Raw genomic sequence first — 22,789 nt, forward strand, 5'->3', positions numbered from 1 at the left:
AGTCATGTGTCATGGACTTGTTCAGGCTGACTCGAACTGAGCTACAGGTTGGTCACTACGTATCCGACGGAGTACGGGTGGCTTCCCTCAAAGACTTATGTCGAGGAGATCATATTCTCGATACCCAAGCGAGAGCTTGGATGTGGCTGATGTTTGGTTCCACCTTGTTCGTAGACAAGAGTGGTGACCACATCCGACCTGTCTATCTGTTGGAGGTGCAGGACTCGGCATCTGGCACATTTGGATTCTCATGGGGCTCGGCTGCAATAGCATATCTATATCATCATTTAGGTATTGCTATTAGAGGAGACTGCAGAAAGATCACGGGTTGTCTGACACTTCTTCCGGCATGGAGTTATGAGTACTTCCCATGCTTCAGGCCTCATCGGGAGGGAGTAATAGTGGACCCCAATGTTCCTAGCGCTTCCATGTGGCCATCTATCGCGTTAGAGAAGACTGATGATTGGCTAAGATCATATCGAGCCCGAATTGATAGATTGACAACGGATGAGGTACAATTTCCATTTAATTATAAAAACAGTGCAATTAAAATATTTTGATTTACTTGTATGTTAATTTAGTTGCATACATGTGTAGGTGATGTGGATGTTGTATGGTCATGATGCCATTATGGGTACCCTGAGGATGACATATGCCGGATGGATACGATACTAGGATGTGATCGAGCCTTACATGCCGGGGAGATGCCTTCACCAGCTGGGTTATGTGCAGACCATCCCTAGACCAATATTGAGGCCTTACAAGGCCGTGCATCCCTGGTCTAGCTTGAGGTATCGGGTAGACATGCCAGCTGTGATGGCGCAGGATTGTTGGGACTTATTTCCCGAGGCAGTGATGCTTACATTATCTCGGTTCACTCCAGCTCGGACTCCATCGGCCTATCATGATCAGTACATGCATTGGTACACCTGTCATTCACATCCTCATCTCGTGCAGGAGATTAGTGCACCCACATCGACTATTCATACTCTATCAAATAGTGAGATTGTAAGTGATTATGATTTTAAACTACTGATTTACAAATATGAAATGATATTTATGAAGTCTTTGTTTTTTTCTTTTGTCAGTGGGTTAGTCGGTTATCTAACTGGGGGCAAGATGTTTCGGAAGCGTTGAGAAGGCATGATGAGGAGGAGGTGGCTCAACACACACATGAGTTGGAGCAGATTATGGGTGCTTGGCATTTAGCCAAGTGATTTGGGACTGTATTTTAGTTTTGTTATTATATTTGTACGTATTGTATTTTACACTGCTGAGTTCTAATCCTGATTTATTTATTATTTATGAAACATTACTGAAACATAACTATGTCATTCCAGAACATTACAGAACTCAAACAATATCAACTTGTAACATTACTGAACATAACTAAAACGTAACTGTGTCATTCTAGAACATTACAAAACTGAAATGGTATCAACATGTAACATTACTGAACGTAACCGAAACATAATTGAATCATTCTAGAACATTACAGAACTCAAACATTAATCATGTGTAACATTACTGAACATAACTAAAATGTAACTGAATCATTCTAGAACATTATAGAACTCAAAAATTAATCACTTGTAACATTATTGAATATAACTGAAATGTGACTGAATCATTCCAGAACATTACAGAACTCAAACATTAATCACATGTAACATAAAGTCCAACAAATACACAAAGTCTACCAAATAACAATACAACTAATACCCCACTGAAACATAAAGTCTAACAAATACACAATAACAATACAACTAATAGCCCTTAATGTTTGTCAATCTGTTCTATTGTGCTCTCCGACCATCATACAAGCGCTCACACACTTCAATGCTTCGATGATGAAAATGGTACGAGTATGACAATATAGGGGGTACCGGAAAATCAGTAGCTAAATTTAAACTGATGTAGTGTGGGTAGTTAGTCCCTAAATAAGCTATAACTATCTCCCGTTCTGGTCTTGTAGCAGTTGAGGCGCCATACAATGGTAAGTAGACCTGGCAATTTCCGTGTTCATTTCGTGTCAGGTTTCGGGTTTGTGTCAAAACTGTTGGTCCCTTGTAAGGTTGCAAGTATAGTTCCAAGGGGGGGGTTAGGAACTATTTAAACTTTTTCCGCAATTAGGGCAGACTTCTTTTTCTCAAGAAAAAGGTTTGAACAGCGGCGCTGAGTAAACAGCAAGATACTGGCTTAGTCAACAGGTGACTAGGTCAGTTTCTTAGCTTGAGTCAGGAGATAGCACTTAGAGTCTATTCTTGAGCTCAGACGTTCAACGCGCACAACTCAATTTGACCTCTTTACTTGGTCAGTTTTGATTATTTAAAGCAAGCAATATAAATAAGGAGTTAAAGGGTAAGAAATACTTCACTCAGCAGATTTATCCAGGTTCGGCTTCTTCTAAGCCTACGTCCTGTCCCCGGAACACGTTCCGAGATTTCAAATCCTCTACTGAGCTCTTTAAAGGTAGAGCCTCAAACCCTTTACAATATCAGCAATTGAGTATGACAAGAGTACCTTCCTCTATACTTCTACTCAATCCTAATCTCACGCTGAGTACTTAAAACCGAGTACTCAGCCTCTCCTTTCTATCTCTAGAAATGATAAGTGTTTTGTCCTAATACAAAGATGTGCTAAGACACTTTAGACGATTTAACAATCACTCTAGACTTTTACACAAATATAAGAAATTGTAGTGTAAGATTTGCTTTACTTCTTGCTTGCAGAACTTGTGTAGAAATTTGGTCAGCGTAACTGCTTGATCAAGTTCTGTATCTTTTGAAGCTTGTGATGGCACTATTTATAGAGACGTCTGGGCGTCGGTCATTTTGAATTTCGAAATAACCGTTGGAGGGAAACGGCTATATGTCGCTGTCATCCTGACTTGCTCAGAGCTCTCGGCCAATCACAATCGTGTATCTTCTGTCCTGGTCAGCTCAGCAGATGGTCTCTCCTTTTATGGTAAGGTCAACTGGACAGCATACTGTGTCGTCTGAACTTTGCCAAAAAAGGAAACACTTTGTCTGGAAGTTTTCCTTCGCCAGCTGCTGTCTTGTACGTTTGTCGAGACTACTCAGCAGCTTCATCTTGAAGTTGTTCCCAAAGGTCTTCTAGATCCTTCCGTTTGCTGAGTTGCGTTTTGTTTCAAAACGGCAGCATCTTGACATATGCGGGCCGAGTGTACTGAGTTGTTTGACTTGGGCCTTGGCTTCCGTATTGGGCTTGGGCCTTCCAATCCTTATGTCTTATAACAGTTTTAACTCTACATTGAACAAACACATTAGTAGAATAAATCAAAGCATTTAAACTTAGTGTCACTAGTACAGAAATGCTCACTTGTGTCGCACTTTTTCAGGTTGTTGTGTCGCACTTTTGCGCGACACAACAGGGGTGCGACACAACAAGTTTGCATCGCTCGTGGGAGCGACACAAGATACTTATCTATTGTGTCGCACTTCTCACGCACGCGATACAATAGAGCACTAGGTTGTTGTGTCGCACTTTTGCGCGACACAACAGGGGTGCGACACAACAAGTTTGCATCGCTCGTGGGAGCGACACAAGATACTTATCTATTGTGTCGCACTTCTCACGCGCGCGATACAATAGAGCGCTAACTCTTGTAACGCGCTTCTTGTGTGCGCGACACAACAAATAATAATTCTTGTGACGCGCTCTAAAAAAGCGCGACACAAGCTCCCCGTTTAATCTGGTACATTTTGTATCGCACCTTCCTCACGCGCGACGCAAAATATTGATATTTTAAAAAAAAAATTAAAAATTTTCCAGCATAGCATAAAACTTTTTAATTTATAGAAAATACACTTAAAAATAGTATCACATTGCATAAATAAATAAATATTAAAAATATAATCACAACTTAATTTCTTCAAGAAATAGTTACATATATAACAATTAATTCAACTTGTCATATTCAAGTTTTAGCCAAAAACCTAGGAAGATGAATAAACACTAACAACTTCCACAAAAACACTTAAACAAATATCTACCTACTTGTCATATTCAAGTTTGTAGCCAAATAAACTAGGAAGATGAACAAACACTAACAACTTCCACAAAAAAATATCTAGCGACTTGTGATTTCGACTCCAAAATAATCGGCCCAAATATCTCGAACATCATTAATCTCCTCCTCAGAATATGCCATTGACTTTGTAGCAAAATCCTTCAAAGAAAGTAAACATGAAAATATAAATGTATTATAGTAGCAAATTAACTTAGGGAAAAAACACGAAGGACTAGAATGAAAAAAAATTGCAACTCTTACCCTTGTTAGATTCTCACTTTCAGAGTGATATTGCACTATTTCAAACATGTTGCGCATTACATAAAAGCCACACTCCGTTGCACCTATTTGTTGAGGGCACTACATGTATTGAAATTTAAATATATTAATTCATATACGAGTAGATTACATATAACTTGAGGTTGAAAAACAATATCATACCTTTTCACTTCTCCATTCCAACGATTGATTGTTTCTATGAGCTCCTTTCCCTATTTGAATGTTCTTGAAAGCCCTATAAATTTGAAATGGATATTAGATCGTGTAACAAATAAAGAACTAATAACTTCTACTAGCTTACTTATTCATGATGAGTCTAATTGCAAATTGGTGAACTCCTGACTTGTTAGAATCAAATACATGTACAACGCGATTAGCCAAAGAAAGCACAAGAAGAATCCAATGGTTCCTACATGTAAACGGTCAAAGTTATAATCATAATCAACTTATACTTTTTTACTAGTGACATGAAAAATAAATAAAATAAAACATACTCTTCATGATATGGATAAAATATGAATCGTTTAGAACATTGTTCCATCATATGTCTCATGTATTTGAGAGAAGCATCCGGACTAGAACGCAACATGGTTGCTGAAACCTTACTTGGACACATGAATGTAATGGAGTTCAAATCAAACTTATAAGGATATCGATCTATCATAGCCCTGCATACATAGTGCGTATTACGTTTAGACGAGCACCACAATTACCAAAAGAACAAAAAAGTATGAAAAAAAGGTTTGAATATCTTACAACATAAAAACTTGCAGAACTGAAACACTGAGACGATCTCCTCTGAGAAGTTGAGTAACATCTTCTGACATGATATAGATAATGTCATCATGAGCATCAGAGTAATTAAAAGTTGTCTTACCACTCCTCATCTTGGTATAATGGGAAGGTACCATAATACCTTAGCTGGAATACCTTTCTTACTTGAATCTGAATCATTCGCCTTTCTCTTGTAACGAGACGCACCACACCTTGGACACTCGTGCAAATCTGCATATTCATTTCGATACAACACACAATCATTCGGGCATGCATGTATCTTCTCATACTCCATACCCATAGGACACATAAGTTTCTTTGCCTCATAGGTAGAGATTGGGAGTTCGTTTCCTTCAGGAAGCATTTCCGCTAAAGTTTCTAGCAACTGCGTAAAACTCTTGTCAGTCCAAACATTGCTCGCCTTTAAGTTGAATAATTTGAGGATGGCAGAAAGTTTAGTGATTCTTGTACAACCGGGATATAATGGTTTCTCAGCGGCTCTCAAGATATTGTCGTACATATGGGGATGCTCTGTGAAATGGTCTTCCACATCATGCATCATCTCATCAATCCTATCCCCCTCCACTCCATCCTCGGCAAAATCAAAATTGACATCATTCCATTGACTAGTAGAGCTTTCCGCATTATCATCCATCTCACCATGTCGTGTCCATATTGTATAATTTTGTTTAAACCCACGACGAATTAACTGATCATTAACATCACTTATGTCATCATATCCCCTTGAGAGGTTACAGTCAATACAAGGACAAACAATGTTCTTTTTCCCGTTATCTAATTTGTGTTTCAGCGCAACCCTATTAAACTCCGCAATCCCTTCTACGAATCTTGTAGACATTCGATTACCATACATCCAACTCCTATCCATTTTAACAATTTTGCAAAATTTCATTTTTCGTTAAAATTTTAATATTCTAAATTTTTGTAAGCATTTAAATTCTATAAACTTCTGTTAGCAAACAATTATGGAATTTCATAATAGTTTTTCTGATGTAAACTTAGAAGGCACATATTAAATAAGTTTCAGTTTGAAATTTATTTAGTTCTCTTATGTTAACTTATTAAATAATGGGATAAGGTGTAAAAATGCCTCTAACATTGTCAATCAAGAGCAATATTATATTACCCCTAAGGTTAAAAATGGTCCAATTAAGCACCTAACGTTATTAAATTACTCCAAATTTACACACTCTCTGGACAGAGTTCTTTTCTCATTTTTTATGTAGCTGAATTCATTTACATAATTGAGCTCATAGAAGTGAGATTTTGTGTTTCTCTTAGATCTTTTGATCTGTTCCTAAAGGAAAGGAATTATTTATTGCTCTTTTCTTTATTATGTCTACTTCAAGTGCTGGCGAAAATAACTGCAGGGGGGATTTGATGGATTATGTTGTTATTTGGAATGTGTTCTTATAATTTAAATGGTGAAAATAGGAAGAAGAGATTGGCTGAGATGAGGGTAACAGCTAAAGTTTCGAGGTTTGGAACAGTGGTTCCAATTTCTGGGTCAGATTTTGTGAGAGAAGTGTCTCAAGTGCCCCCTGATGTTTGGGTGGTGGTAATTCTCTACAAGGATGGGTATGGTTGATCTTTGATCTTTGGTGTATCATTTTTCTATTTTTCTGTGTTGCCTTATGAATTTGTTTGTGGGGTTGATGACAGATACCAACATTGTGGAGTACTGCTGAAATGTTTGGAAGAATTGGCAACAAGATATCCTGCTACAAAAACCAACCCAACCGAATTATAGATAGCATGCTGCCCAGCCCACTACTTGCATAGCCCGAAAAAATTAGACAAATCAATAATGTTTGAAATTGAAATTGAGGTTCAGGTTCAGGACTAGAAAATGTTCTACTTCAAGCAACAGAAAACATCAACAGGTAGGTTATTTTGAGAAGCTAAAATTATCACCCATAAAATTAACATAAATTATTATCCTAACAATAACCATAGCATTATCATGGAGAGAAAGAATCAAGAGTAGTTGGTAAGTAATATTGGGAGAAAATAACAAAACCTGTTTCCGGCGCCTTGAGAAGCGGAATCACCGGAGATACGAACGGCGGTGTGCGAGGTGGCGGTGCAAGGTGGAGATGGCGGTGTGCAAGGTGGAGGTTGGCGGCTATGGAGGTGTGCAAGGAGGTTAGCGGCTATGGAGTTTTCTGGTTGGACAAAATAAAACCTAGAAAGAAATAAGGAAGCAGAGCATACGACAGGTTTTATTAATTTGGTAACATTCTTATACTTAAATGTTTTATATTTCTTATAATTAGTAAGTAGTTGACAAGAAATACGGTGGTTGAGATGGTTAAGACATTAGGTAATGTGTTGACATGTTAGAGGTTCGAACCTCCGTATATACATTTTAGTTCATTTTATTTTTAATTAATTTATCTGGAATAAGTTTATAATCAGTGAATGGTTAGCAAGAAATACAAATAGTTCAAATGGTTAAGACATTAGATGATGTATTGAAAGATTAGAAGTTCAAAACCTTCAATTTACATTTTATTTGATTTTCATCATTTTTTTTAAATGATGATTAAAGAAAAAATATTTATATTCAAATAGTTCATTTTATTTTATTTTCATTATTTTATTTGATTTTCATCATTTTTTTTTTAATTTTTGAAGAAAAAATATTTATATTCAAATAGTAGTTCGTATTAGTTGTACATTTTAGTTCATTTTATTTGATTTTCATCATTTTTTAATTTTTGAAGAAAAAATATTTATATTCAAATAGTAGTTCGTATTACTTGTGTCGCGTCTTTATAAAGGAGCGACACAAAAATAACACACTACTTGTGTCGCTTTTATAAAAGCGTGTCACAAAGATAACACACTCCTTGTGTCGTTCTAGTAAAAGCGCGTCACAAGCTTACTCTTGTGTCGCACTGAAAAAGACGCGATACAAGAAGTATCTCATTTGTGACGCACGCTCTTCAAGCGTGACATAAGTGATGATACAGAATACTTAGTTGTGTCGCGTTTAAAGAACGCGCAACACTAGTTACTCTGTTGTGTCGCCTTCTCTTCAGGCGCGACACAAGAAGTGCGACACAAGTGAGCATTTCTGTACTAGTGTGTGTTTAGAATATGTATTATACTTAAACAATTTTGTCAAATCAAAATTATGTGGAAAGGTGTTTCAACAAACTCCCACATTTTGATGTTAGCAAAACTATTCAGCAAGGAACTCAGTATGAGCTCCCCCATGATAGTTGACCTAGTATAATTTAGCAAACTCCCCCGTAAGGGTTGAGCTACTGACTTAGTTTAACTTAAAACATTTAAGGGTTTAAATGAGTAAGTCTAAGGTCAGTTTTCAGGTATAGGTCAGCTATATCACATATTCTATTTACTCAGTGTTAAGCGAAAGGTTTAAACATATAGAGCGCGATGTTGTTCAATGAGTTCTTATCAGAATGTTTCATAAGTACATAGGTTTATGTCAAACATGTTATCAGCATATCATTTAGTCAATAAATGTTACAAGTATTAAACATAGCTGATTTTAAAGAAGTATCTCACTCTTGTGTCGCACTGAAAAAGACGCGATACAAGAAGTATCTCATTTGTGACGCACGCTCTTCAAGCGTGACATAAGTGATGATACAGAATACTTAGTTGTGTCGCGTTTAAAGAACGCGCAACACTAGTTACTCTGTTGTGTCGCCTTCTCTTCAGGCGCGACACAAGAAGTGCGACACAAGTGAGCATTTCTGTACTAGTGTGTGTTTAGAATATGTATTATACTTAAACAATTTTGTCAAATCAAAATTATGTGGAAAGGTGTTTCAACAAACTCCCACATTTTGATGTTAGCAAAACTATTCAGCAAGGAACTCAGTATGAGCTCCCCCATGATAGTTGACCTAGTATAATTTAGCAAACTCCCCCGTAAGGGTTGAGCTACTGACTTAGTTTAACTTAAAACATTTAAGGGTTTAAATGAGTAAGTCTAAGGTCAGTTTTCAGGTATAGGTCAGCTATATCACATATTCTATTTACTCAGTGTTAAGCGAAAGGTTTAAACATATAGAGCGCGATGTTGTTCAATGAGTTCTTATCAGAATGTTTCATAAGTACATAGGTTTATGTCAAACATGTTATCAGCATATCATTTAGTCAATAAATGTTACAAGTATTAAACATAGCTGATTTTAATTGAAGATACATAATGACTCAGTACTTAATAGCATATATCATAACTCAGGATTTGAATAAGAAAAGTAAGTATGATACATATTCATAGAAGTCGGCAATTACACAGCAAAAGAAATAAACCAGGCAAATAGATTACAACTGTTATGGCCTAAGCTAAGCTAGTTACTCTGTTGTGTCGCCTTCTCTTCAGGCGCGACACAAGAAGTGCGACACAAGTGAGCATTTCTGTACTAGTGTGTGTTTAGAATATGTATTATACTTAAACAATTTTGTCAAATCAAAATTATGTGGAAAGGTGTTTCAACAAACTCCCACATTTTGATGTTAGCAAAACTATTCAGCAAGGAACTCAGTATGAGCTCCCCCATGATAGTTGACCTAGTATAATTTAGCAAACTCCCCCGTAAGGGTTGAGCTACTGACTTAGTTTAACTTAAAACATTTAAGGGTTTAAATGAGTAAGTCTAAGGTCAGTTTTCAGGTATAGGTCAGCTATATCACATATTCTATTTACTCAGTGTTAAGCGAAAGGTTTAAACATATGGAGCGCGATGTTGTTCAATGAGTTCTTATCAGAATGTTTCATAAGTACATAGGTTTATGTCAAACATGTTATCAGCATATCATTTAGTCAATAAATGTTACAAGTATTAAACATAGCTGATTTTAATTGAAGATACATAATGACTCAGTACTTAATAGCATATATCATAACTCAGGATTTGAATAAGAAAAGTAAGTATGATACATATTCATAGAAGTCGGCAATTACACAGCAAAAGAAATAAACCAGGCAAATAGATTACAACTGTTATGGCCTAAGCTAAGCTAGCCTATTTATTTCTTTTTCTTGCCCTGTGACTGACTTCGCTCGTACTGACGTCGCTCATGCTGAGCTCTAGCAGCTTGCGCTTTCTCCCCTGTTTTGTCAACTTCAGGGAGCTTGAACGCATCGGTTAAGACAGCGCGAGTCAGTTCCTGTGAAAGCTCCTTTAGCTTCTCAGCACTCTCATTTACGCCATCAAAAATGGCAACTCCATCAGCTGATACTTCGACTGGTACTCGAAGATCAGCAGCACTGAGCATATTTACACTGAAAGCTTGAGCTTTGGCTTGCCAGAGGAGGGCTTCAGAGAGGCCAACAAAAATTTGGTGGAATGTCTTCAAGAGAGCTGAGTCATAATGATGACGCTGGATATTGTTGTGACGGATGTGGTTGAAAGATTGTTGTGCGAGAGACAGCAACTCATTCTGCTTTAACACATCAGTATCCATCTCTTGCTTGTTTAGGTTAAGGAGCCTGATGGCCTCACCAATTTGCTCTACTGAGCACTGACTGTATGACACCATTTGCTCATTGGTCTTAAGTTGCTCAGTATGAAGCTGAGCAAAGAGCATTTTGAGTTCAGAGGAAGTGGCGTAGTCAGTGTTCACAGCAGACAACTTCTGAACTTGCTGATGGAGAGAGTTCAGATGTTGAACTGTTGTCAGCTGTATCTCTGCCAACTTGGCAAGTGAATCCTGCTTAGCTTGCTGAGCTTGGAAGGACAAGACTACATTCAGCAGATCCTTGAGTCCCTTAACTTCATTGAGAAGCTGAGTGACCTGGGAGAGCTGAGTTGTCTCAGGAATTGAAGATCCAGCAGCAGGCGAAGCGGAATGTTGAAGATCGTGGATAAGTGCTTGCACTGAGTCGATGAGCTTTTTGCCGGACTCAGTGGCAGCCAGATGGACATCAGTGTGACCAGAAGAAAGTGGAGTGAAGGGAGTACCCTGGTCAGTGACTGGAAGAGTATGCTCAATCTGCACTTGAGTTGGAGGAATTGTTGATTAATCAGCAGAGAGGTTTATTGTGGAAGTAATAACCCGAACACTGTCTGTGCTGACGGCGGAAGGATGGGGAGTCAGCACCATGCTTGAGGAGACAGTCGGTTCAACCTGACTGGTTGAAGTGTTATGGTCGGCATGTTCCTGTTGAGAAGAAACAGAGGCTTGTTTTTCCAACGGCGCTAAAGTAGAGGAAGTTGATGGCCGTTTGAAAAATTTTAGTTGAACAGTAGAAGGGTCCTTAGTTGTTTTTTAAAGAACAAGGTCAGGAAGAGTCGGTAGTTGCACATGAGGTTCACTGACGATCTTTTCACTGGCTTTAACCAACTTTCGCCTTCTACGTGGTGGAGTGAAAGTAGGAGCAGCTTCTTCTGAGTGAGTAGGAGAGGATTCCTGTTGCTCAGTATGAGTCTGGTCAGCTTGCTCTTCAACTTGTTCAACTCCCGCAGCCAACTCAGTGTCAACCTGCACATCTCCACCAGCTAACCCAGTGTTAGCATCCTCAGCTTCAATTTCGCTGGCATATTCCTCAGAATCCTCAGCGTCATCCTGACCGCTGGCTTCTTCTTCTGCTTCCTCCTCAGTACTATCTCCATCAAGTTCTTCCTCAACTTGAGAGATGAAGTGGTCATCTAACTGGACCTCAGGTTCCTCAGCATCAGTACCTTGACATTGAGTGAAATGAGAATCACCCGGTACAATAAAATCGGTTGGCATGACGTCCAGAGGTGCCAGTGTTGAAGGCTTCTGCTTCTTCTGAGGTAGCTCAGCAGCTTCCTCAGTGCTAGGCTCATCTTGCCTGCCTCTCTTCTCAGCTGACTTTCCAGCTGACTTCTGCCTCTTTGCTGGAGACTCAATGGTTTGTGAAGGAGTCTCAGCAGATTTCCTCTTGCGGGAAGCAGGGGCCTTAGTTCTTCGCCCTTTTTTAGGCTCAGCAACAGATTCCTCAGCTTGGCCAGCATCAGCAGCAGCAGCAGCTTTACCTTTCTTCAAGGGCTGCCCAAATTTCAGTGCCCTCAGCGAGGCAGCTGTTATTTCAGATCCTCGGTAGGATTCTTCACCCTCAAGATCAATCTTATGGTCAATGAGAATCCTAGTTATGAGTGACCCAAGCCTCATTGTACCAGTGCTGCGAAGGAACCCAGCAACAAGAAAGACATGCATATTGATGGGGGTGTACGTCAGCATGTGCCAGATAAAACACTGCTCAAAATTTGTTGCTGATGTAGTGCAGTTTATCTTTGGGTAGATAAAATAGGTCAGCAAGTAGTGAGCCATCTTCTGGTGCTGACCCATGGAGGATGTTGAGACTTCTCCTGAGTAGCCCTCAGGTTTACAGAATTTGTGTACATAATTAGTCTTGTCCTGATCTCCTGATCTTCTCAACCTTGCTCCCTCAGTTTTTAGCTGGAGAAGATTTCCTATGTAGAGAGGGTTGACGAAGATGGTTTTGCCTTTTACCTCAGTGCACAGGTAGTCAGCGTTGTCGTTGGCAACCTTGAGGTTGTGATAAAACTCTCTTACGAGGTCAGGATAGGTTTCATCCCTGACTGATAACAGCCCAGTCCATTCATTCTTGGAAATCCATTCGGCAAATGGCTGTTCATTCTGTACGAAGTGCTCCGAGACCCATCTGGAAGGGTTCAACCTTCCATTCATATACGTTCTCAAACACTTTGGAGTAGGTTCGGATATTCACAGTCTTTCCTTGACCAGAGTTTGAGTTTTGGCCAGTTTTTCCCTTGCTCGGCGTAGGGGGATTTCCAGTAGGTTCATCGGAGCTGGCCTTTTGGTGGCCGGCACCAGAGACGTTGAAAGATAACTTAGTCATTTTCAGGGATTGGGAAAGTTCAGAAGGATTGAGAGAGAAAGAGTTCAAAGCAGTTTCTTTGCCTTTAGAATTGATTAAGCGTAAAAAATAAAAGATGGGGAAATTCCCATAATTTATAGACGGAATGAACGGTGTGGATCTTAATCAAATCCATGTATCAGTTTTTCCTTGGGATTGTGTACCGACAAAGATCCTGGCATTTATGACACATACGGCGAATACGTCATCCTAGGGCTATACGCGTGCTTTGCATTTATGCTAACGGATCTAACACTCAGTATTTAGAATGTCAAGCGTTTGATATTCTGAGTGGTCAGTAATGCATTTACGGATGATTTTAAAGTTTAAGTTTAAACTAATTTACTCAGTGTGCAAGTTACTCAGTATTTGATGTTCAGTCAGTTTCGATGAGTTACTCAGCAAACAATCAATCATTCAGCATAGTAATTCACTCAGCATTCGTATTCATTTAGCACAGGAATTTACTGAAGAGGATTAAACATACCAATTGCTTCTCTCAGTATGCTGAACTGCTCACGGGCCAGTGGCTTTGTGAAGATATCCGCAAGCTGTTCGTCCGTTGGGACAAAGGTCAGCTTGATCTCACCCTTGAGTACATGGTCTCTAATGAAGTGATGTCTGATGCTGACATGCTTCATTCTGCTATGTTGAATTGGGTTCTTGGAAAGATCAATTGCACTTTTGTTGTCACATTTAACTTCAATTGTCTTCGTTTGAACACCATAGTCTTCAAGCTGTTGCTTAATCCATAGGACTTGAGCAACACAATGACCAGCAGCAATGTACTCAGCTTCAGTGGTAGACAAGGCTACTGACGCCTGCTTTTTGCTGAACCAGGATACAAGACAGCTTCCTAAGAAGTGGCATCCTCTAGAGGTGCTTTTTCGTTCCAGCTTATCTCGTCCATAGTCAGCGTTAGTGTATCCGATGAGTGTAAAATCATGAGTATTTGGATACCACAAACCTGCATTCACTGAGCTTTGCAAGTATCTAAGGATTCTTTTTACAGCAATGTAATGAGATTCCTTAGGGTTAGATTGATATCTAGCACAGTAGCATACTGAAAACTGAATGTTCGGTCTACTGGATGTTAAGTAAAGTAGAGAGCCTATCATACCTCGATATAATTTGCTGTCTACTGACTTACCATTCTCGTCAGCGCAGAGGACAGTGTCAGTGCCCATAAGAGTGGATATTGGCTTGCAATTCTCCAAGTCATATTTCTTTAATATCTCCTTGGCATATTTGGCTTGACTGATGAAGATGCCATTCTTTCCTTGTTTAATTTGAAGACCGAGGAAGAAGTTGAGTTCTCCCATCATGGACATTTCAAACTCAGTCTGCATTTGTTTGCTAAACTCCTTGCACATTGATTCGTTAGTTGCACCAAATATTATATCATCAACATAAATTTGGGCCAGCAGGGTATCTTTACCCTTTTTCTTAATGAATAAGGTTGTATCAGCTTTACCCCTGATGTAATTTCTAGTCAGCAGGAAACTGGTCAGCCTCTCATACCAAGCACGTGGTGCTTGCTTGAGGCAGTACAGAGACTTTTTGAGTTTGTAAACATGGTTTGGGAACTTAGGGTCCTCAAAACCTGGAGGTTGATTTACATAAACCTCCTCGTTTATAACTCCATTAAGAAATGCACTTTTGACATCCATTTGGAATAATTTAAAATTCATGTAAGATGCATATGCACATAGAATTCTAATTGCCTCTAGCCTTGCCACTGGGGCAAAGGTCTCACCGTAGTCAATAGCTTCTTGCTGACTGTAGCCCTGAGCTACAAGCCTTGCCTTGTTCCTGACTACGTTTCCTTGTTCATCCATCTTGTTCCTGAAGACCCATCTTGTTTCGATGGTCTTTTGACTCTTTGGATGAGGTACTAGCTCCCATACATCGTTTCTTCTGAATTGATCGAGCTCCTCTTGCATTGCGTTCATCCAGAATTCATCGTACTCAGCTTCAGCGAAATTCTTCGGTTCTTGTACTGAGACGAAGGCAACATTGCTGAGGTACTTCCTGAGTTGATTCCTCGTCATCAGGGTATTCCCAGCAGAATCAAGGATCGCACTCTCTGAGTGCCCTCTTGGGATCCTTATCTCTTTAGGTAGATTTATGTCTTGTGCTGTTTCTGTTTCAACAATCTCTGCAGAAGTAGATGGGTCAGTAAAAGTAATCTTAGGTTCACTCTTACTCTTGGTCAGCCTTTTCGTGAATGACTCAGTAGCTGGTTCTTGGTCAGCAATGGTTACTGAGTGTGGATCATCTTCGGTCAGCGGCTGGTATCTACCTGCAGGGTCAGTTTCGTCGAACTCTACATGTATAGACTCTTCTAAAACTTGAGTTCGTTTATTAAAAACTTTGTATGCTCTGCTGTTTGTTGAGTAGCCTAAAAAGATAGCCTCATCAGCTTTTGAATCAAACTTTGCTAAGCTATCTTTGGTATTTAAAATAAAACATCTACAGCCAAAGGCACGAAAGTATCCAATATTGGGCTTTCGTCCTTTCCAAAGTTCATAGGGGGTTTTCTTTAATATAGGTCTAACTAGAGCCCTATTAAGAATATAGCATGCTGTGTTAACAGCCTCTCCCCAAAAATACTTTGGAAGCCTATGCTCATCCAGCATTGTCCTGGCTATTTCAACCAGAGTTTTGTTCTTCCTTTCCACAACCCCATTTTGCTGAGGTGTTCTAGGAGCAGAAAAATTGTGGTCAATGCCGCTGGCTTCACAAAATTCAACAAACTTTTGGTTTTTGAATTCTCCACAGTTATCACTACGGATATGAGCTAATTTTAGGTCTTTTTCATTTTCAATTTTTCTAACCAAATTTGAAAATGTCTCAAAGGTCTCATCCTTGCTGGTCAGCAAGATAACCCACGTATACCGAGAGAAGTCATCTACAATGACCAAGGAAAATCTTCTTCCACCCAGACTCAGCGGCTGGACTGGACCAAAGAGATCCAAGTGTAGCAACTCTAACGGACGTTTAGTTGAGACAATATTGTTTCTATGAAAATATTGCTTGGTTTGTTTTCCAGCTTGGCAAGCGTGGCATAACTGATCTTTTTAAAATTTAAGTTCAGGCAGTCCCTCAACCAATTGCTTTCTTGCTAGTTTGGCCAGGAGGTCCATGCTTACATGACCAAGTCTCCTGTGCCATAGCCAGGAATTTTCTTCCTTTGATACTAAGCACACAGTTTTTGAAAACTTTTTCTCTAAATCTAGCATAAAGACATTATCTATCCGAGGGGCAGTTAAAATTAACTCATTTGTTTTACCCTCGTATATTTTACATCCAGTAGCATCAAATATAACTTTTCTCCCATTGTCACATAGCTGAGCTACGCTGAGTAAGTTATATTTGAGTCCGCTGACTAGGGAGACAGATTCAATAGTAGGATTACCTCCGATGGTTCCTGACCCTACTATCTTACCCTTCTTGTTGTCTCCAAAACTTACGCCCCCTCCTCGTTTACGCTCAAACGTGATGAACTGAGTTTCATCACCCATCATATGCCTTGAGCATGCGCTGTCAATATACCACATCTTTGACTTCTCGGCACATCTCAGGCTTACCTGCATTGTAACTAGTTGCTTTTAGGTACCCAATTCTTTTTGGGTCCTGACTTGTTAGGTGCAACATGTATAGCATCATATTTTATTTTATGGCGACATACATGGACAGTATGGCCATTCATTCCACAGAAGTCACAACTGACCTTCTGTTTAGGATTTTTTACTGACTTGTCAGCACCCCAGTGCTGAGCGTGCTAAAAAGTCAGCACCCCTTAGTGGTGTGTCCTAACTTCCCATAAAAGTCACACTGGACTTTTCGCTGGGGATTCCATCTCTGCCGAGTACCTTGGTACTGAGTTCCCAGAGGAATGTTATTTTTATTTGGAACCTTTAGTTGGTTCTAGATGGTTGTGACGTCCTTCCTCAGTTTCTTTGAAACTGACTGGACTTCAGAGACATACTCATGCATGATCTTCATGTTATCATGCAGAGTCGAATTGTCCTGAAGAAGGAATCTGAGGTCACTCAGTTTGACCTCTTCCACTTCATCACAGCGCCTGCTGAGTGCTCTAACTTTCTTATTACACTTCTTGACAAGTGTATAGAGATCACTCAGGGCATTAACCATATCATTTCTGAGCTGGGGAAGAGAAATTACCTCATTTGATTGCTCCTCATCTTCTGATAGGTCAGCATGCTCAGAGACGCATGACTCAGCAAGTTCGTCAGCCATGAAGCATATCTTCGCTCACTCGGTGGCCTCAGTTTCTGTAGATGAAGACTCATCGTTGTCTCTCCAAGTAGCCACCATTGATTTCATCCCGCTTTTCTTGTCTTTCCTCAGTGTGGGGCAATTTGACTTAATATGACCAGTTTGATGGCACTCAAAGCATGTAATGGGCTTTGAGCTGTCCTTTCTGTATTTGCTGTCACTTGAGTCAGCCTTATACTTATCAAACTTTCTGTAAGGCTTTTTAGAGTATTTGTCACTCTTCTTGAATAGCCTTTTCATCTTCCTTGTGAACATAGCCATCTCCTCATCATCAGTTGAACTCCCGTCAGTGGAGTCAGCTTTCATGACAAGTGACTTCTGCTTCTTGTCTTCAGATTTTTCCTTCACCTCAAAGTTTTTCATGGATATCTCATGGGTCATCAATGAACCGATGAGTTCATCATATTTGTAGGTGGTTAAATCCTGAGCTTCCTCAACTGCTGTCTTCTTTGCTTGCCAGTCTTTAGGAAGACTCCTGAGAATCTTTTTGACTTGTTCTTCCTCAGTGAAGATTTTCCCAAGTCTCTTGAGCTCATTAATGATGTTGGTAAACCTTGTATTCATGTCTGAAATGCCCTCATCATTGTTCATCTCGAACAGCTCGTACAGTCTCATCTGCTGATTCACCTTGGATTCTTTTACTTTATTTGTTCTCTCGTAGGTGACTTCCAGCTTTCTCCAGATCTCTTGTGCCGACTCACAACCTGAGATTTTATTATATTCTGCAGCATCGAGCGCACAATGAAGCATATTGATAGCCGAAGCATGGTTTTGGAGCTTCTTAAGATCATCCTCTGTCCATTTGGCCTCAGCTTTTACAACTGTTTGGCCAGCCACAACCTCGACAGGTACAAATGGGCATTGGACTATAGATAGCCAGGCACTCATGTTTGTAGCCTGAATGAAGTTCTTCATCCTATTCTTCCAGAAGGTATAGTTTGACCCGAAGAATAGGGGAGGCCTAGTAATGGACAGCCCCTCAGGCAGTATTTGAGTTGTTTGGTTTCCAGGGAGAAACCGAGTGCTGTTTTCGCCCATGGTAGGGATCAGCTCAAGGTTGTTAGACCTTTTAGAGTGAGCTTTTAAGCTTTGATACCTTTTGTTGGTCCCTTGTAAGGTTGCAAGTATAGTTCCAAGGGGGGGGGGGGGTTAGGAACTATTTAAACTTTTTTCGCAATTAGGGCAGACTTCTTTTTCTCAAGAAAAAGGTTTGAACAGCGGCGCTGAGTAAACAACAAGATACTGGCTTAGTCAACAGGTGACTAGGTCAGTTTCTTAGCTTGAGTCAGGAGATAGCACTTAGAGTCTATTCCTGAGCTCAGACGTTCAACGCGCACAACTCAATTTGACCTCTTTACTTGGTCAGTTTTGATTATTTAAAGCAAGCAATATAAATAAGGAGTTAAAGGTAAGAAATACTTCACTCAGCAGATTTATCCAGGTTCGGCTTCTTCTAAGCCTACGTCCTGTCCCCGGAACACGTTCCGAGATTTCAAATCCTCTACTGAGCTCTTTAAAGGTAGAGCCTCAAACCCTTTACAATATCATCAATTGAGTATGACAAGAGTACCTTCCTCTATACTTCTACTCAATCCTAATCTCACGCTGAGTACTTAAAACCGAGTACTCAGCCTCTCCTTTCTATCTCTAGAAATGATAAGTGTTTTGTCCTAATATAAAGATGTGCTAAGACACTTTAGACGATTTAACAATCACTCTAGACTTTTACACAAATATAAGAAATTGTAGTGTAAGATTTGCTTTGCTTCTTGCTTGCAGAACTTGTGTAGAAATTTGGTCAGCGTAACTGCTTGATCAAGTTCTGTATCTTTTGAAGCTTGTGATGACACTATTTATAGAGACGTCTGGGCGTCGATCATTTCGAATTTCGAAATAACCGTTGGAGGGAAACGGCTATATGTCGTTGTCATCCTGACTTGCTCAGAGCTCTCGGCCAATCACAATCGTGTATCTTCTGTCCTCGGTCAGCTCAGCAGATGGTCTCTCCTTTTATGGTAAGGTCAACTGGACAGCATACTGTGTCGTCTGAACTTTGCCAAAAGAGGAAACACTTTGTCTGGAAGTTTTCCTTCGCCAGCTGCTGTCTTGTACGTTTGTCGAGACTACTCAGCAGCTTCATCTTGAAGTTGTTCCCGAAGGTCTTCTAGATCCTTCCGTTTGCTGAGTTGCGTTTTGTTTCAAAACGGCAGCGTCTTGACATATGCGGGCCGAGTGTACTGAGTTGTTTGACTTGGGCCTTGGCTTCCGTATTGGGCTTGGGCCTTCCAATCCTTATGTCTTATAACAGTTTTAACTCAACATTGAACAAACACATTAGTAGAATAAATCAAAGCATTTAAACTTAGTGTGTTTAGAATATGTATTATACTTAAACAATTTTGTCAAATCAAAATTATGTGGAAAGGTGTTTCAACAAAAACCTGTAACACAAACACGACACGAAAACTTTTCGTGTCACAAAATCAGAACACGAACACGACCTGCTCTGGACACGGTAAACACGACAAGACACGAATTTTTTACACAACCAATTAAATTGACACGACCTGACCTGCTAACACGAACTAACATGCTAACACGACACGACCTGACCTGCTTTTTTTATACTCTTTATATTTATACTCTAAATAAGAAAAGTCATGTCTATTTTTAACCTAGTTTATTATAATTTTTAATTTCATTTCTTTAATTAAATTTCGGGTCAGTTTCGTGTTTTTGGGTTGTAATGAAAATGACACGAAAATTAACGTGTCATTTCGTGTCGTGTCAACTTTCGTGTCGTGTCATAAAACCCTAAACACTAACACTAAAAAAGCATGTCGTGTTCGTGTCGTGTCATCGGGTCGTGTGTCGCTTTGCCGGGTCTAATGGTAAGACAGTACTAGAAAAAAATCAATGTCTGCCCACTCACGTAACCGAAAAATATTACAGGAGCATTATACAATGTAGCAATCAGATACAAGTCGTCCCAAACAAGCATCCAATGTTCCCGGGTACAACCTGCACCATCCCAACTAATCCTACTAATTGATAAATCAACCCCGTCAATATATACATTTTCATATAGTTCACGGTTAGCAATTATTTCATTTTTAATGTTGTGCCTAACTACATGCCACCATTCTTCGCTACCAAAAATATAATCTGCAACGACATGAAACCCACAATTGCCATCACCTATGACATCGACATATGATTGACGTAGGGCTTAATTATTCCGACTATTTTATCATAACGTAAAAAATCATAAATGTCAACCGTATTTCCATCGGCAGTGAGTGAAATAATATATTGTAAAACTCGCAGGACTTATTTTTGTTAATGAACTAAATATTGCAAAACATTTAGAAAATCAAATTGGGTTTATCAAATAAACATTACCTGTTGAGGCAACATTATGGACCGATGAGGAGGAGCTTCTTCTCCCACGACGTCCACGACTCCGAGACGAACTAGAAGAACGAGCACGTCCACGATGAGTGTCATTATACTCCCAGGACTCGATATACGTTTTGTGGATTTACTCCCCTTAGGTCGTCCTCGAACGTTATGAAACAGCGACTATAATAAATCTCGTCGGTATACCAATCTTCTAACGGTTCCTGAATATAAAAGAAATGCATAACAATTGTTAAAAAAAAGCTGTTAAAAATTACAAATGTAACGTTTTAGTGGGTTTTGGCCCCATTTTAAGGGGGCGAGCAAGACACCCGTTTTACCCCAAGCAAGAACAGGCACCGTACCCGTTCGGTCATAGGGTAAAACGGGTGGCGCACGCTGCCCATCCCACGAGTGGAATGGGTGGCGTATGTTGCCCGTACCATGGATGGAACGGGTGGCACACACGTTTCACCCTGTGGCCGAATGAAGTGTTCATCCGTTCGGTCCGTGGGATGGGCAGCATCCGCCATCCGTTCAGGATCGAAACATTACCTTGTGTTCGAATTCGTCCACTTCCAGAATGCTCGGATCCATTTTCATAAAATTCCAATTTTTTGCTTGGGAGAGAGAGGATTTTAAGTTTTTAGATAGAAAAAATAAAAAGGACGGAAATATCCAACAGGGGGCGGTGATACGTAATTTAGGAGGCGGTATTTAGTAAAACCCTCAATTCATAAATCATAAACCCTAGAAAATATATTTTAGACTTCTAATTTATAAATTATAATTCTTAAAATATATTAAAACTATTGATTTTACTGACATAATTCCAAATCGATGTTTTTTTTTGTGCTTAAATAAAAATATTAGCACTGACCCTGCCTATGGCCTCTAAAATACTGGAGCCGGGCCTATCCCTATTGGAATTCCTAACTACCAACACTATACAAAGTCCTAAACCATACAAATTTGATCTAAATAAAAGGCATACAAATGTAGATATCTAAAGTTTCCACGATACCTTTATTAACTTGTTGCATCTAACCCCACAAAATTATTCAACAACATGTCTTTTTTGTTTTTTTAAGTATACGAATGGAGCCAACATTTTAATTGTTGTATGTATTAAAAAATATACATACATGTGATCAACCTTCACATCTTGCACATTATTTTTTATATATATATAAAATTATGTTTATTATATTATTTTAAGAAGAAGAAGTTGACTTGTCAAAAGTCAATTTTTTTTTCTCTCTGCCACATAATTCTTTTAACAAAGTTAAGACATTTACTTTGATTTTGTTAACTGCACAAACTATAAAATTTGGTTTATAAAAAAAGAACTCACAGATGTCGATCTACAAATACTTGTCACCGCAAGATTTAATTTAAAATTATCCCTTTAAAATATTAAGCAGTATTTTTAGTTATGCTATTGTGCAGTTATTGACTAAGTGAAAACTACTGTATGCAGTTATACATGTACTAAAAAGCTGTAATAAAAATATCAGTATTATAATTAGATATCATTTGCCTTGGAATAGCAAAGAAGAACTTAGGCAATTTGAAGTCTAAAATGCAGTTCCTAAGTAATTGAATATTATTAATTATGTGGTGATATGTTAAAATAATTTATCAATTTAAGTAGATATTGATCCTAATTGTGTTTGCTTTTATCAGCTCACAAACAATGAAGTTATTGTCATCCAATTTGGATCATTGGTAGGTCGCCAAAGACATGTATAGAGAGAAAAACTTCATTAAAAAAAATTACACAAATAAATGGTGAAACTTACTTGAATTTTTCTCTATTTCAAAGTTGACCAAGATGGAACAAAAGCTTACTTCTTTTTTATCATATGGTAAGAAAACTTCATTTTCCATTGTTGTCCCAAAATGGTAAGTAGCTTGAATCGTGATCTAATTTGCTAATTGGACGTCGTCGGCATAACCATAAAAAAGACCATTAAAAAGCGTGAGCCGTTATTAAAACATTATAAAGTTGATGATTCCCACCAAGAATTTGATCCCCGGGACTAATAAATTATTTACCCTAGATATATACTAAGAGCAACAAATAATCATAATTTTATAAAACACCAATAATCAATCATGTAATAACAAAC

The 22,789-nt window shown here is 39.0% G+C and overlaps 1 protein-coding gene across 1 annotated transcript; it reads right to left on the reverse strand.

Annotated features, from left to right (window-relative positions):
• Window positions 1–3,857: 3,857 nt before the first annotated feature.
• On the reverse strand, window positions 3,858–7,325 carry LOC136203036 (uncharacterized). The gene is made up of 8 exons (XM_065994071.1): window positions 7,128–7,325; window positions 5,243–5,967; window positions 5,069–5,132; window positions 4,807–4,980; window positions 4,614–4,721; window positions 4,475–4,547; window positions 4,295–4,393; window positions 3,858–4,192 (listed from the first exon to the last, which is right to left on the reverse strand). The coding sequence occupies exons 2-8, from the start codon at window positions 5,958–5,960 to the stop codon at window positions 4,094–4,096; spliced, it is 1,335 nt and encodes a 444-aa protein (XP_065850143.1). The 5' UTR covers window positions 5,961–5,967; window positions 7,128–7,325; the 3' UTR covers window positions 3,858–4,093.
• Window positions 7,326–22,789: the final 15,464 nt, after the last annotated feature.

The sequence above is a fragment of the Euphorbia lathyris genome, chromosome 8, assembly GCF_963576675.1.
Source record: "Euphorbia lathyris chromosome 8, ddEupLath1.1, whole genome shotgun sequence".
NCBI classification, from domain to species: Eukaryota; Viridiplantae; Streptophyta; class Magnoliopsida; order Malpighiales; family Euphorbiaceae; genus Euphorbia; species Euphorbia lathyris.